This window comes from Anoplopoma fimbria, chromosome 2, assembly GCF_027596085.1.
Source record: "Anoplopoma fimbria isolate UVic2021 breed Golden Eagle Sablefish chromosome 2, Afim_UVic_2022, whole genome shotgun sequence".
NCBI classification, from domain to species: domain Eukaryota; kingdom Metazoa; phylum Chordata; class Actinopteri; order Perciformes; family Anoplopomatidae; genus Anoplopoma; species Anoplopoma fimbria.
In genome coordinates this window covers 26,297,879-26,315,400 of record NC_072450.1, presented here as the reverse complement: position 1 = coordinate 26,315,400, position 17,522 = coordinate 26,297,879, and the positions used below count along the sequence as shown (strand labels likewise).

At 42.8% G+C, this 17,522-nt stretch overlaps 1 protein-coding gene across 4 annotated transcripts in view; it reads right to left on the bottom strand.

Annotated features, from left to right (window-relative positions):
* Nucleotides 1-1,354: 1,354 nt before the first annotated feature.
* The window catches only part of LOC129098981 (AT-rich interactive domain-containing protein 3B-like), a 45,332-nt gene continuing 29,164 nt past the window's right edge, over nucleotides 1,355-17,522 (bottom strand). For all 4 annotated transcript variants that reach the window (XM_054608152.1, XM_054608128.1, XM_054608136.1 and 1 more), the window contains exons 5-9: nucleotides 7,262-7,445; nucleotides 4,858-5,117; nucleotides 3,161-3,418; nucleotides 2,810-2,902; nucleotides 1,355-2,662 (exon numbers count right to left, since the gene is read on the bottom strand). In XM_054608152.1, coding sequence (XP_054464127.1) covers nucleotides 2,466-2,662; nucleotides 2,810-2,902; nucleotides 3,161-3,418; nucleotides 4,858-5,117; nucleotides 7,262-7,445 — 992 coding nt within the window. In that variant the 3' untranslated portion in view covers nucleotides 1,355-2,465. The remainder of the gene's footprint in view (nucleotides 2,663-2,809; nucleotides 2,903-3,160; nucleotides 3,419-4,857; nucleotides 5,118-7,261; nucleotides 7,446-17,522) is intronic.

Sequence of the window (17,522 nt, the reverse complement as noted above, 5' to 3'; positions counted from 1 at the left end):
TAGAAAATTCATTGTCATCCTTTGTGGTTTCTTCAAAATGCTTAAAAGTTTACTTTAAAAAGGGAGAAAAATGCCATATAAGTGGAGGGCTAGTTCAACTGTTACTGGATTATCCGTCTGTTTTAATAAAGGGGGCAGACCCTTGAGCGCACTGGCTGAGAGGGCATGTGTCCACTTCAGGTGTTGTGTTAAAAAAAGCAAAGAATAAACAAAACCTAGAGCCCATAAATGTAAAGGATTAAATTACGTTAATATCTGCTAACAAAAAATGTCTGTACATGTTACGTTATCAGATTTTGAGGTTCCATTTATAAATGTACTTATTTCCACTGTAGAGTCATGCCTTAAAATGCAAAACATGGGGATTCATCTTATTTTCACTTGTTTTCAGGAAAAACTCAAAATCAGATAAAATGAGATTAGATGTTTAGATTCTTTTTGCAGTCCAAAACAGACCTTAAAAACGCCTTGCTGTGCCCCACAGCAGGCAGGATTGTACGAGGGATCAATCAAGAGGAGCGACCTGGCTAGTCTTTGGTATCTAGCTGTGCAATAACCAGAGGCTAACGTGGACCAGGAGATTAGGGTGTTAAAACGCTGGTCACATGATTGTACACATGCATATCATTTCGCCGCTGTCATGGAAAAAAAGAGGCGTCGACTGCTACTTAGAAGCTCGCAGTCAAGTTTAAGGTAAATATGGTCGATTGTTTTTTTTCCCGTCTTTGACCCCCCCCCCTCCCCCCGCAACCTCGAAACCTGTTGACAATCCTACAAATCTACACGTGTCCGCGAGGAACTAACTATACTTTTCCTCTTCCCTGAAAAAACAAAAACAAAATGCAGATATATCACTCTTCTCAGACAACTTGAGGAACCAAAAGGAAAAAAAAAAAGAAAAGAAACAGAAGAAAGCATAAAACAAGTTATACAAGTGAACACAGGAGGAGAGAGATAGCAAGCCCCATCCCAGTTCTGTTTGTCCCCAAAAACCACCAGCGGTGTGTCAGTACGTTCACGTCAGTTTCAGTTCAGGTACGATTTCCGTCACAGGCGGGATGTGGCGTCAAGTCTTGATGGCTTCGCAGCCGTGAGGTATGTAGTGTAGCTCTCCTTTGGGAGAGTCTGATGAGGTATTTCTCGAACAGTCGTGTAGACTTGTGCATTCTTCAGGTTTCGAATCCTTTCTTCTTTATAATCAACAGCGATTCCTTGCACAGTTGTCACGTTGCTTCCTGAGAGAGACGCCCTCCAGAGCAGAAAGGGGCCCGTATGACGCCTGAGAAACGGTGCATCGAACGCCGCCGATGTCAGATTGACATTCAGCTCTGTGGCTAGATGAAGGATTGGGGGGAGGGAGGGGGGAGGCAACAACAAGCTCACACCTGATTCTGAACTACCTCTCAGTAATATAGACAGGAGCCGGCTGGAGAAACGAGCTCAGGGTCTGATCGGCCTGCTGCGGGTTGATTAGAGTTGCTGTTCCCCCGACTTTGTGCGCTACCTGTTTGTAAGGACAGTTTGTGCTGTTCTGCAATGAGCTGAATTTTAAGATGGACATAAAATTCCTGTGCATTGCTAGTGTGAGAGTTTACAGTCCACATTGGGAGGTTTACGTACATTATGAACCTTCCCACCTATATCATGGACTCGACATGATCGAGATCTGAAACTAGGTTTGTTACGTGCTGATCCACAGCATCTGATCGTTCACCTTTTTGAGTTGAGTCTACAGTGTGTTGAAGAAACACGAGCAGCCCGGGTTGGGAGGCCTGACACTACGAGGTGGGTGCTCTGTAAGCGAGGTTCCACTGGCGAGAGTTACCCGACTTCCCCTGATTGCAACTAGGTCGAAAAAAAAAAAAGAATATAAAAATAAAGTTGATTCAGGTTAAATATACTACAGCTCCTGAGGTAAAGACACCACTGCAGGTTACTTGATTTGAGGTATGTAAAAAGAGAAAACTAAAAACAAAACTCATCCTAAAAACACAAAATCAAAAAAAAAAAAAAAAAAAAAAAAAGACAAAATGGCAACAAACAAACAAAATGTTCTAAGATAAATCTTTTCAAGTTCAGTTGTGACTACACCTGTCAGTGGGTTTTGGCTGAGCTGATTGTGTTTAGCATGTACATTAGGATTAACACGTGTGTGTAGATTGTGTGAGTGTGTGTGTGTGTGTGTGTGTGTGCGTGTGTAGAATAGTGTGTGTTTGTAGTGTAGTGCGTGTATGTGTTTGTGTGTTCAGTAAAATGCATAGCTGTGCGTTTGGGCACGTGCTGTCATAGAATATTCTTGAGCTCTGTGTTCATGATTGGACAGCCAAGAGGTTGACAGGGTTGATGAGGTATTTGTTGTGCAACAGTTCGTTATTCTTATCTGTTTCTCATTGTACTGTATATTCTTGCTGGGCCTCCCGCTGGAAGAGAGGCCTTGGGGAGCAGGTACAAAGGGCTGCCCCGAGTTAAGGGGAACCACTGGGGGCCGGCTCGGCGGAGCCGGGTCCCTTGGAGGAGGAGGAGGACGTGGGGCTGAGGGTCTGAGCCATAGGTGCAGAGAAGCCAAAGCTAGTGCTGGCTCCAGCAGGGGAGGCTGAGGCAGCAGCAGCTGCCGACACAGCGGGCCCCGGGGCCCCACCAGACTTCTGGGCAAACAGGGTTCCTGTAGGAAAATGGCAGAAATCATAAAATAAGCATGGTGCCTTTATCAATACAAGGGGAAAGTGAAGGATTTACCACATTATTACTATTAATTTATGATATGTTTTTATTTATAATAATAATAAATATAAATTCCCCCCAAACAAACCTGAGTAGATGGTGCCATTGACTTCCACTGAGACAGTGATGCTGGCATTTCCATTGGTTGAGATGCTCAGAGACATGTCCTGCTGCTTCTCATCTGAAGAGACAGAAATCTTTTTTTAGTGTAGTCACATGACCAATTTAAAATCAACTAAATGCTGATTTCAACTGACCAAATACTTATGCAATCAAATATTTTGCATTTGTCTTTAATTTAGATACTTTGACATGGTTGAAACAAAATGTGACTACTCGCCTAATAATAAGTTCCTCTTTTGACTCAACGTAAACGCACTGTACTTCCGTCACATCTTGGTTCTTTTAACAGTATTTTGACAAGCTCGTCAGCACTGACCTCGGGTGGTGATGGTGGGGGCTCCCAGGCGCAGGTTCATGGGCATTTGGGAAGCCATGGCCAGCAGGTTGTGTTGGAAAGCCTGCTGCATCAGGCGCTGCTGCTCCTCCGCCAGGCGGGCCATCTTCCTCTCTGGCCCCTCGCCTCCGGTCTCCAGCTTCTCTCTGAGCTGCTCCAGAGTGGCGGCTCTTGCCACCTGTTGGTGGCCCAGGGCCAGCGCCATGGAGGGTCTCGCCATGATGGACGGGATCATGTCATCTGGAAGACAGCGAGAAAAGGGGAAGGTTGGTTTAATGAATTGTAACGGATCCGTTAGTCCAGCTAGTTTAATGTGTGTCAGATTGTAAGTAAATCCCTATTTCAACTCGACAGAAAATTGAGAAATCACGCAGACCTCAGGTATGTTTTTGGCAAGAAGAAAGGTTGCATATCAATGAAGACAAGAACGGTGTGTTAAGACTCCAAGACTACATTTACATTCTTATTTGACTCCAAGTGATTTTAGTTGTGACAGACTACAAAGACCACTAGCACAGAACAAACTTCCCAGATTCCCACTTCTAGATCCATCCATTTAAATAAAAACAAAACAAAGCTGGTTTTGAATATGTAAAGCAGTTTCACATCCATAGTGACTGCATCAGTCAAACCTCGTGCCATCTGATTTGAGTGCATTACACAAGTCAAACCACGGATACCGGCTGGGACCGCAGCAGAGTCACATTCCAGCCAAGTCAAAGTGACTGATCAGATAAGACAGCAGGGTAATGACAGTTATCAACAGGATCCCACTGATGTGGACTGAAGCCTTCATAAAGTGTCCCCCCCAGCGTGGGAACCGTGTTATTAATCAGTAGTAAAGATGAGGGCTCTCAGCAGCCTGAGGCAAAAATGGTTGACACGTGGACTCTTAAAACACCTGGATGGACTACACACACACACACACAAACAGGCATGCACACACTCACAAAGTCATACAAAAAGACAAAAAAAATGCACAAACACACACGCACGCACACACACACACACGCACGCACACACACACACGCCGAGATACAGCAGAAGGATGGAACATGACATGTTACGGGAATGTAATACGCAAATGTAACAGCACACTCACATGCCAACATTCCTGCATGCGCACACACCGTCACACCAATACGCACACATTCACACACATTTGACAAAAAGGGAGCAGGTGCTCGGATGAAAACTATTTTGGTCTAGTGTCAGGGTATAATGTATTTTAAAATGTTTTGCTGGTACTGAAAAATAGGACTCCTTAAATCATTAAAACCTCATCTGTAACTCCCGTTTCATTCACTTGTATTTTATCTAAAGTGCGATAGAGGGCAGTATCTCCCTATGAATACTTCAAAGTCTCAGCACATCTGTAACAGGAACTCTCCAGTTCAATCCAACCCGGCTACATTCTCTGTGGAAAACATCTACACAGTTTTATTTAACCTGTTTTAGATGGTAATTCCCAAATACCACGTACTTGTTTTCCCCTCATTTTAATTTGTGAAATAAAGATTATCTTCCTCCATTTGCTGCCATGAATCTCTGTCATTTAAAAAAAAAAACAACAACATGTATTATACTAAGTGGCTTAAAACCCGTGTCGGTAATGGAGGTTACGGTCTCTGCTGTCGCTAGAGGTTGTATTCAAGCGTCGTGGACTGTGTGGTTCCTACCTTTCTTCAAAGAGTGTCCCGGTAAGGCATGCAGGCCGTTGAGGGCCCCCGAGGCCCCAGCCCCAAGAGCCGAAAGGTGCATCTTGGGAGGCGAGAGGATGTGGGGAGCCGTGCTGGGAGAGGGAGAGAAGCGGAAGAGGCTGCTGCTGTAGCTGGGACGACGGCCCTCGCGTCGGTTACTGTCGATGGCGGCTTGGAGCTCACCGGGGGAGCTGAGGCCTTTCCTCTCGCACTCAAACGGGTACAGGTATTTCATGTACCTTTAGAGGAGAACACACGGACACAAAGCATCAGATCACCACGGAAACGTTCAGATGGCAAGTATTAGCATTACCAGACTTATTGGCTTTATCCAGCTCAGAAACACAAACACAACCAGATCCAACTAAATCAAAATCAAAAAATATTATTGAGGATTTGGCATGAAAACTGTAACATTCTTACAAATATTTGCTTTAAAAGGGGACATATTATGAAGAACTCCTTCAGTGCTTGTGTACATTCATTAAGTTATCTGGAGTGTCTACCAACCAACAAACTGTGAAGTAAGACAACCCAGTCCATTTTTTTGTGGTCTGTGTAGATCAGAAAACATGTGATTCAACAAGCCATTTAGATTTGGCCCCCCTTCCTATGTCACATGAAGGCGTATTACAATAACACCCTCCCCATCTGAGTATCTTCCCTCGTGGCTTGAGAACTACCTTTGCAAAGATGTGACATGTTTTTCCCTCCAGCCTTTATCACAGCAGACACGGCTTTTTGTGAAGGAGCTTAAAGAGACAGGCGCTAAAACGGAGCACTTCAGACGGAGGGTGAATACAGGTATATTCAGAAAGACAGCATGAGAAAAAATGATGTTTTTTTTTTTTTTTAGCACTAAAGCATGTAAATATGTTCTAGTAGAAACCCCAAATACAACTATGAACCTGAAAATGAGCATGATAAGTCCCCTTTAATATATTACAAAAGCACATAATATGGGCTGTCAGCAGATTTAAAGGATAGTAATCTCTGCCTTTGAAATGACAGCTGACCAATGACAAGGAATCAGGAAAGAAATGAAGGCAGGAAATCAGAGAAAGCTTTCACATGTACTGCAGTAAACCAGTTGCTGTAAAACCTGTTTACAGTCAGCCATACGTAAACTGATTTCTCCCCTACCCCAATCGTATCTTTGAACCAAAGTGGTCTTATTTAAAGTGGAATTATGATCAGAGATGCTGTTGCGTGATAATAATGAACTTATTTATTATTTTTATGGCGGGAAGATGCAATTCAGATTTATACAAATATTCTTAAAAACTGAGGTGTAAAACACTGATTTGTTTAGTTTGTAAAAGCCAGTCAGTGTCTCTGGCAGTGTTGTCTCAGGGATTATGTCTGTCATTCACATTCACACATGTACAAAGCCTGCTTTCATGCATACACATGGCCAATAAAAAAAGATATATTTTCTCCAGCATAATTCTAGCTGTTTTAATTGTGTTTTCTTGTCTCAAACCCCCGACCCGGATTAAAGATCCCCCCCCCGCTGTTCACATGACATCTAAGAAATCAAGTTACTCCAGAAAGCTGACAGTAACCTTCTCACCTAAGTCCATGAAAAAGCACTCTGTTTAATGAGACACCTGGTATGACAATTATGTGAATGCTTTGTATGCAGCGTATACTTGGATGACATCACAGGGGCTCCACAAGTATGCACAGTCACAGCTCTGGTATTTTCTGCATCCCATAAGAGCATTGGCTAAAATGAACATACAGTGTTGTGCGTGCTGGCTGCATAATGGTGGAAGAGCAGATCAATAAGAAGCTATGAGCAGCATCCATTAGATAGAGCCAACGGAGCAACGCTGCACACAGCAGCCCACCAACATTAAAAATACATAAAGGTTCATTAGGGCACGCTACCAGTGGACGGGATAGAGGGGTGTCACATCTATGGGAGGATTTCCACGGAGATAGCAGGAGCGATTTAATCGCGGCTTGCCGTACAATCTGTCAGTCAAACCCCACCTTAGTCATTGTGAACTCTGACCCAAATCACATCAATAAATCTATGGAATCAATGGGGGCTAGGTGTGATGTAATGGACGGAGGGATTGAATGTGAAGAGTGAAAGGCGGCCTGGTGGAGGAAAACAAATGTGTATAAACACTACATCACGGGTTAATATTGACAACCGTGCTCATACCAACTCACGCGGAAATCCACATATTCATGGCATAAGGTAGATGCTTGATTCACACACTGGGGATTCTATATTTGGTTCTCGCAAATTAAATTAGAGCTTATAAAATTAACAATAGTCAGACTGGGACAATTTATAGCTACTGCAGCCAATCAAATAATCTTTGCTGTGTTTTTCCTTTTTTTTTGCAACACCGATGCAAAGACTTACTGTGTGCGCAGGGTGAAAGCGGCGCTGGTGATGGAGGTAGGCAGGTTGAGTCCCTTTGTGATTTCTCTCCAGATCTTCTTGTTGATGACCTCCACCAGGCCTCCCTTCTCAGTCACCAGCTTGTACAGCATGTACAGATCCAGGACCTGCTTGGCCATGATGGGGATACGATTGACTGGGGTTCCTGTGGAGGAGAGGAAAACAATAAAATAAAATCAATACAGTATAAATCATACATCCGAATTGCAACGGCTTAGTGACGCACAATGAATGCTTTATGGTGGATGAAGTGCATCCGTGTATCACGTGTGCATGCATTTTTAACATGGACAACCCCGATGGGAACGGAACCCATAATGCTGACAATTTCTCTTGTGTGTGCGCCCCTGCTCAGACATATTGGCACCTAACACAGAAAATACATTTAAAGCTGCTACGGTGAAAATGACAAAGCAGGGCGAAAGTCTAAATAATGCATTCATTCATCCCCCAATCAATGCTGAAACACCCAGAACCATCTCAGACCTCTACATACTGGTACTAAGTGCTGTCAGGATGCTGGTGAGAGAAGGGTCTGCCTGCACGCCTGTTAAATTTGGCTTGAAAACATATTAGCCCAGTTAAGGCAATCTGGCTTGACCTGGAAAAGGGGATTCGCAAACAACACAAAGCAAAGCGGCTCTAGACTTTTGATACAGATGCATTAATCTTGTCAACAGCTTATCTGCAGTGAGGCTTGCAGGGAGCGTGGGGGGAAGAGGGAGGAGGGGTTGGCTCGCAACGGAATCAAAAAGTGCAATGTGCAACAGTGTGCGCATGAAGCGGCAGGAGGGGACTGGGGATTGTGGCGACCTGCTAATCCATGAGCAGCGGTGGGTGGGGGCTCCTGGATAGGCCAGTATAATGAAGCTCATTTAGAGGATTGTACAGAGTAAATCCACACCCCTCTGCTGTTAGCGCTGCCGGGCCCCGGCGCGGGGGGGAGTCGCACAGATTTGCCCTCGCTGCTAATGCCGGCCAATCCTTCAGCCCCTCCACAGGCTGCTCCCAATCAGACTCATTAATGACCGTGTAAAATAGCTGTGTGATCAGGCCACGAAGATTAGCCCCGATTAATTTTCTTAAGTTAGCAACATGTCTTTAAGCCATGTGCAAGGGGCTGCGGTGAACACATGGACCTACATAATTGTGGAGATCAGGAAGGTGTGGCGGCTCGGTCAGGGACACCGTGGCTCCGACATGTTAAGTGGACTACTTTATATCGGCCGTTATGTTTAAGGTGTCGCAACTAAAGCTTTCTCTGCTGTTGTGTTCACTGAGAATCACTCTTGAAGTTTGTCTAGAAATAAAGCAGATTTCTAAAAGACAAAGGCCTGGACCTGTGTTTGGGCGAGATGAGAGGGACTCGTAACCTGTTATAGAGATGTCATTATGGAGCAGTGGTTGCCTTCACGGGGGGAGGGGAAAGCCAATGATGCTGAGATATTGAACAATCACTCTTTGGCACCACAGTTTCCTCATTCTGCATCTAAACAAAGTAGCAATGGGATGTGAGCGAGTTCTTTTTTTTCTTTGATGGGTTGCAGGATAAAGAGAACAGGGAACCTTTAGTTTATTTCTATAAATACAAACACAGACCAGCAAGTAATTACAGGAAGCCAAGATATCAGATAAATAACAGAAATGCATGTTCCAAATATAATACCTAGAGTGGACCAAGTTTATTTGTCACATTCGTAAAATGTAATGCAATCCCATACAACATCGTTGCAAATAAAATCCTTTCCTTTATCAAGTTTTTTCTGTTCACCTCCATTCACGTAAATTAAGATTTGAAGATGGTATTGGCTTGCATTAGATGGTAATGATGTGTAAAAAAAATAAACATTTATAATCCCAAACATACTTGTAAGACCTCCTCTCACTCTGTAAAATGAATGTAGAAGACAACAGCAACACAGCACACTTTTGTATGTGGTCAGTATTGTTCAGCTGCAGAAATTAGCCATTTTATCTCCAGAGCCAATTAACAAATAAGAAAAACAAGAGGGCCTTTACCAAGATGCCAGCTTCTTTTACAGATCACTTGGATTAGATAGGCACAGAGCAAGAGCAAGAGGACAGGAGGATTTATTATTAAATTATTCTGTTAAACATTGGGTCTGCATGCAAGTGAAATTATTCGTAATCCCTCCAATTAAATATATATAGTTATATATAAATTTTATACTGTTTATATATATATATATATATATTAAAAATAGTATATTTTTTTACTTTAACATATTTTCAGATTTTTTTATATCAGAATGAAATCTAATCATTAATTGATATACATTTTCAAAATTAGTTGCAACAAATTTAACAATGTAAACGTAAAAAGTGAAGCCTACATAAATCACAGCTAGCAATACTAGCACAATCAATTTGAAAAAGCTCCTGCTCTCCAGTGGATCTCAAATGTGGTTACAAAATCCCTAATAGACTTAAAATAAGCTGAGCTTTATTCAGAGGTGGGGTGGCATTCAATGTTCCACTAGACACCTCTGGGCAGAAGCCACATTTCCAGAACACGCAGCGGGTCACAGCACCAGGAATGCTTTGCTGCCGGCGCCTCTTCAGTTATTTAATGCAGCGTTGGACATCAATCCTGCATCAAACAATTAGTACAACCAGAGGGGTCAGAGATCAGCCAGGGGTTATTGATGTGTGAATTAAACTGCAGGTCAGCAGGAAGCCATGTTTTCATACTGGCCCGGACATGAACAATGAGAGCACAACAAATGAGACACAACGGCACCCATAGTGACAGGCCAGCAGTTAGCTAGGCTTTAATTCACGCCTATGCTTTTATTCAGCCCTTTATCAGCGGCTGCTGTCAAATCAGGATCGGATTGTACGTTTTTACAAGGGACTACTTTGAGTGTTTGAGAGCGTAAACCAAACAGCTATCTATATATCTTAAATGTACCAGAGGTGCTTTTGAAACCTAAAACAGCATTAATTAGTCAACGCTCACATCAGCCAGGTTTCAAATTTCAGCATTGCCCGAGCACATGTGAAAGCGCTGGGAAAGCCCCTTTGATAATATCGTAATTGACCAAAAATCACATTAGCAACACGTGGGCCGTTAGCTGGAGAGTTCCCTAATTTGAGAGCCTGCCTTTGGTGTCCAACATCTGCTCCGTCCCCAACCCTGGAGACATTTAGCTCTAACAGGCTTAATTAGACCGGTCCAAAACATTTCTTTTGATCGCAGCAGCACAACTCCTCTGCCTGAAAGTCCCTTTTATTATGCACTCTATTCCACCGTTGTAGCTGATCCCATTTCAGCCTCACTTTTGTGTAGAGAAGACCACAGACACCGTTCAGCACTGTCCCAAGACCACTTCATGGTTTTAGGCCACGCAGGCATCAACTACGCTATCAACTATTGGGTATTTCATCTCCCTGCAAAGCCCCGATTTGTCCACTCGGCTGTTCTGAGCCAATCTGTAATTGGCTGCAGGCTTCACCTCCCATCATCCTTTGCCCCGGACTGATTTTCCCCCAGGGACAAGGCCATCAGGAGCCTAGTGATTAATGGCACCAGGGGTCAGGGGTCACTCTGGTGGGAAGTGCCGCGGCTGAGGGCCCCTGAACCACTCCCTAAGTCCTTCCTCTGACTTCCACAGTGAACACAAGAGCCACACGGCTTGTCTTCAAACGGCTAGACTTCAAATGATAAGAGATAAAGATAGAGAGTCTGACGGGGGAGAGAAAGCTTTGACCAATACAGATCTTTCGGGGGTTAAAACCTTTGGACAGGGTTCGATATTGTGGTGATGTAGCTGATATTTTGTGCAGATAATCGATATCTTTGTACGTGATAAATTTCATGCCTGTGATGATTTCCCAGCAGAGAAACCATTTACAGCATTTACATTATGGGAAAATAAATCTGTCCATTAACACGGAACAGAATGATAATAAAACACGTTCATGCAAACCCAATTATACAGTACAATATGATGTAATCCAGTAAAAGGCCTTTTAGCCATCCTTTCAGAGGCTGCAGACATTGATCAGACCATACACAATTTATGAAAATCACTTGCAGTGGCCTCATGCGCTGAGCAAAAGCAAACAGACAGAGACAGACTGTCCATCTGAATCAAACATTCACATTTCCCACATCACATCCAGCCTTCTATCTCAATGGGAGGAAGGGAGGGGAAAAAAAGAAACAAGGTCATTTTATCTGACCCCTGACCTATTTTTAGTAGGAAACAGCTGTTCACATTAAAGGGGCTTCTATAATAAATCAATAGGGTGCCCCTGGCAACAGTTGTGGTGAATTGCATATCGCTGACTTCACATGATGGGCATTTTTTAAATAATTAAGTGACAGAGCGACAGCCATCCAGCGGACGAGAGACAGGAAATGCCTTTTTACTGAATGAGCATTGGCTGGTGTGTGGTTTCACCAACTTCTACGGATGATCTCAGACAAGTAGAAGAAGAGGGAGAGAAAGGGTACTCCATATCATCCTATGGTCTGTGGCTGCTTTAATTCAGGTGTTTAGTTCGTTGGATCATTCTACTTCTTTTACTAGTTGACACGAATGCCAATGTAAAAAGCGCATAGGACAGGAAAACAGTGAAAAAAGAATAGAGAGGGTTGAACAGAGAAAGATGAAAAAGTTTGACAAGAAAAGAAGGCAAAAAGAGAAATACTTTTTTTGGAGCCTTTAGGATGGAGGAAGGAAGGATGGAAGGAAGTGGAAAAAAAGGAGCGGGGGAGGTGCAGTTACTAGCCAGCTGAAGAAAGACTGGATTACTGCTGTAAGGAAGGTGTCAGCAAACACAAACAGCCCCTGGCCTCGTGGCAGCGTCTGAGTCCTTTCAGAACACCCACACCATCCTCCTCCCTACCTCAACCACCACATCCACACACCAGGTAACACCCAACCAGGAAGCTCACTCTCTGCACTTCACTTTCTCAGTTCAGTTGAAGTACACTCGCTTAGCATATAAAACCGACTGTTGGTAAGAAACTCTAATGCCAAAGCAGTAAGCATGTATACTTTCTGGTCTTAAATAAGAAGATAAATCATTTAAAAAGGCATAAACTGCACTAGTGAGTACTACTATTGTTGGTGTTTCAAACTGCCTTTGAGTGCTGCAGTTCCTGCCTTTCGCCGACACTTCCAATTTATGAATTCTGTCATAAGAGAACAGCCCAAACCCTTTATTAACGCGGGGCAGGCAGACACTGACAGGAGAGACAAGTGTCTGGACTGCACATGCTAAGTGTTTACTTTACATCGGGCAGCCTCCTGGCTGTTTAGTTTATGTGTTCGTACGTCGGGGGCAGCATATTGTCAGGGCCCCTTCTCTGCTGGGGCAGGTTTGTTTTATTTTTAATGCACGGCCAGGGACATAAATGGTAAAAATGCCTCGAGTGTATGGAACTTGCTATCTTTAGTCCAGGCAGAGCCACCACTCGCATGGCCGACCAATTCATATCAAGTGTTGAGATATGCACCCTCCACATTCAGGGAAGTTAAATGTAACGTTACACTATAGATACATCGCTATTCTAAGCGTGACGCTTAAGCCACAGCTGATAGAGACGCAGACAGAGAGATAGAAAGAGAGGGACAGTCGTCTAATAAAGTTTACAATACAGCATTGTGGGTCGATATGAGCTATACCGGCGGCTGCATAGGTTTCATTCCTGTCATGTCATTAAAGTCAATTTCATGTAGGAACACAAAGAAAACAGAGGATTTCACTTGAAAATAAAAAGACACACCAGCAGAATAAATACCAAAGGGCCCTGTGAAGTCACATGTATCCATCTGCAGAGACATTAAGACAATTATTGAGTCACGCCATGGCATGATGTGACGATACCACCAACAGTGCGATAAAGGGATTAACACATGTGGGGTAAACACAAAGCAAAGTTCTGTGTAGGCTCTATGAGAATAAGTGACAAAGGTGTCACATGTCAGGTCAATAAAACATTAAGGGTTTCTTCACACAACAATATTTAAGAGACGCTTTATTGATTAGATAGAGAATAAAACTTGTGACCGTCAAGGTATTATTTTGATATGAGAAAAAAAAATCCTATGTTTTAGACTGTTTTGTTGCGCCACCTAGAATAGAATCTTTACTAAGTCTGACAAATTCTGTAGACAAATTACCGATATTTATATTTAAGGAACAGTCACTCTTGTCTCACGGTTTTCATTCCGTCTCAACGAAAAAAACAAATACAAAAAGGAAAAAAAAAAAAAAAAAAACCTTCAATGACTGATAAGGCACTTGAAACTATATTTACACAGGAAGCAGCGAGAGTAGCTTCTTAGTAAGAATTATTACGACGAGCAGACAGACAGTATTTTAAAGGAGCTGTCTCCTGTGCACTGTCAACTGCTTCGGCATGTGGCGTAAAACATTGCAAAACTGCAGAGGCTCCAAACAGCCAGAAGCTGTAAATCTCACCGGAAGCAGAGCTGGGGAGGTTCGCACACTAAGAATAACGACACTATTAGAACTTGAATTAAACGATTAGAGGTCTGTCAAGTAGAATTCGGCAATGAATCTCTGCCCTGACGAGACTGATACAGTTTATATGGTGTTTAAAGTGCTGCTAAATGGTTTGTCCCGCCTCGATAGCCTGACAGGGCGGCGTCTTTGAACTGAGCAAGAGCGATGAACAGAGAGAAAGGGAGTGAGTGAAAGAAAGAAACAAGAGAAACATGACACCTACTCCATGTGTCACGAAGATGGGTCACCTGGTGAAATGGGGGGGGGGGGGGTTGAAAAGGTTGGATGGCGCGAAAAGTGAGATGGCCTCTCCGACTGTAACCCAAGTCCCCTCGATCCCCAGCAGATCAACTGACTGGACCCCAATCAACAGCAGCTGATATGGAGCTGACAGAGAGAGAGACGGATGAATGGTGGATGACTCTTATGCTGCGTGGTTATTCGCGGTGACTGGTCGTTCAATTCAAATTCTCAGAAATGGAGAGGACATCTGACAGGTGAATTTTAGATGGGGACATTTGGGTTTTCTGATATATATATATATATATATATATATATATATATATATATATATATATATATTCCCTGAATGCCTGTTTATTTACTTCACAGGAATATACAACAAATATCCTAAAAAATAAAAATAGTTAAATGTGATGTGGATTTCACTGAAAGACCAGGCTAGTGAATAAAAAAGAAATCTAAAAATATTTAATATAATGCAAGCAATACAAGTTTCAGGCCATGAAATGTTGCAATTTAATAGAAAACTTTATGGATATAATTAAAGAAATACATACATTCACCCCCTTATGCTCTGTTTTCTGCCTGATTCAGGCAGTGTCTAGTTCCTCCACCCAGCAGCCATGTTTGAAGGTAACCAACCACGATCGGGGAATGTTTGTCTTCCATTAACATCTAGTTGACCAGTGAAATTGTGCGGGTGGCTGATGAATTTGCACTGTACTAGCCAAAGGACAGCGCTTTGAGTGTGCTACCGGGATGCCAGCATTCTGCACACTCACTTTATGATTAACAGATAAAACAACCTTTATTGCATTGCACCGACCTGCTACGAGGGGTTGATTTGACAACGCTTGACCTAAGGAGGGTGTGTTTTTCTAAAGTTTTCACTGCTGTAGACTGTACGCCTCCGCACAAACTACCAAACTACCTAAACCTGTTGCATTGCTCATGCAAGAGACATGCATTAAGTGTGTGAACAACATTTTTTCACACCAGTTGCACAATTCTGAGATTTGTTGTAAGATTTGGGTTTGATATTTGCTGAACACTAATAGCAGTCATAGCATCCAGTTCTGCTGTGAGTGTTTCAATGCATCCTTAATTATCCCATCCCTCCATCTTTTATTTGAACTGGCTTTTAAAAAGACTCAAGCTGTTATGTGATTGGACTAAAAAATATTTAGGGGAGAAATCAAATCTATGAGCAAGCTTGTAGATAGAATGGCGACACTGCAGATGAGAGTTAGGACATTTAGAGAGGGGTGGGGGAGGTTCAAATCTTTGTTGACATGTGCAGTGGTTATAAACACTGATGATACAGGCCTGTATTGTGAGTTACAGTCCGGTCAATAAAAGTTGTTTTCTATCCACAAGTTGAACTACTTAAGAACACGCATGAACACACTAAGAGGTATATAGTCAACTAGATCTGAATACAACATCTATATTATTAACGCTAAGTACCAAAATGCTGTGCAAACACTCTTCTTTAATGTAGTTTTTTAAACCGTGATGCATCAGGTTTCAAACATACTTTATAACAGAACGTGTATAAGAGTTTATCAGCCAATGCATTTATGCGTCACAATTGGTTGGTCAAACGTAGTGGACGACCTCTGCTCTATATTTACATCGGACTGGAAGGAAAAGTAACCCAATAGCTTGGCCTTGTAAACAGCCATCTCTGATCTTTGCATAAATGTCAAGAATGTATATGTCACAGCAACATGACAATGGCATGTTGTACGCATAATAGAAGGAGGGGCGTTGGCATCGACTGTAGATTCTTGAGACAAACCCACGGAGGTTAGGCTCAGCTTTTTTTCCCCACTCGATTAGCTCGAAACTCAGGTAAAACTGATCTGGGAGATCTGAGAGACAGATAACGAGAGGCAGATTTAGAACTAATATAATATAGAGGGATATAAAAACATATTCTTCAGGTGATAACGAGGTCATCTGTGACAGCTCATTGGTCAAAAGCAGGGGCCAGTGAAGTCTTCACTGGCAGGTGAAACACTGAGGGTGTCCGTCTCCCCTTCTAGATAGCTTTATAACACAGCTAACTGCTTGGATCAATTGACAGATAAAGCCATCAGCTGACGAGTCCCATTTGGGGCCCAGCACCACTGATCAATACGGGAGACATCAGCTGCTATAAGCCGAGGAGAGGGAGGGACATGTGGAAGCACAGGAGAGAGGACTCTACGGGGGTGCACTCATCTTGGAAATTCCGTCTACCATCAATGCTAATTACTTTTGGCTTTTGGAATCCATGACGCTGGGTCATACATTTACCTTTCAAGGATTCAGCTGATGCTCTTAATGCAGAGTGACTTCAAATGAGATCAACAGCAGCATACCCCTTTAATTAATCAACTACAAAAAAATACCCTGTTGAAAAGAAAAAACAGCGCATATTGCTGAAAAACACGGCTTAAAACATCTAGAAGCTTTTAATACTTTTTGAGGAGCCTAAGTAACACAACAGAATATCACATCAGGAAAAGGACCATGAAACTTGAAGTTTTAAGGGCGGTTGCAGAAGATGAAAATCATCCATCAGAAATTGTTAACTGACCAAACATCTATCTATCCGTGTGCCCCAAACAACAAACCAAATCAACCAAAATGTCACCGACAAAGAGTTAACTGTGCCTTTCATGTCCGCTTTCTCCCCTTAAATCAAGCGTCTTGTTTTCCATTAGGCCCCTTTGCACTCAGGTCTCCGTTACTGCGCGGCTTACGGAACACTGCTGCAGAGCCGCTCTGGAAGTGAGCTCAGGGCTATTGTGCCGGTGTAGGGCTCCTCTGGGGGCTGTAATGTGTTTCATACCATCCATCACAAGGGGTGTGTTTGCTTTAAGAGCACACACAGGACACAGATGGAGAAGCAAGACACGCAGATATGCAGAGATAGCAGAAGTTTGGGAAATTTGTTGAGTCCTGGTTTATCTTGTATTGTATTCATCTAGGGTATGTCCACGCACCTTTGTTCTGCTTTTATGATTAATAAAATAAATAAAAATCAGATTTATTAGGTTTTTTTTCCACTACAATTTTATTCATTAAAAGAGTTAAATTGTTTCTTTACATCATTGCCCTATCCAGAAATCCAAATCCATCCAAAATGTTCATTAGGCATGTTTTCACATTTTGCCTTTTAGAAAGTTCCTCTATCAAAAAGCTTGCTGCTTTAGTGTCAGCCTCATATGCTTTTAATGGTGTAGCGAGACCTTCTTTATAGAACAACTTGAGTTTTAACTGACTGGCCCCTTCTTACTCTTTTTGTAGAAATATAATATTATTTGGTTTTCATGGTATTTCTAAATGTGTGTCACTGAAGCCACCACTAGGTGCGTGTTATTTTTACCCTGACCGATGACCTCGCTGCGAAGCATGAATCTGCTCGGGGCCTGCGCTTGTCCGCTTGTCCGTTTCTTAGGCGCGTGGTGATTAAGAATCTCCCAGCTCT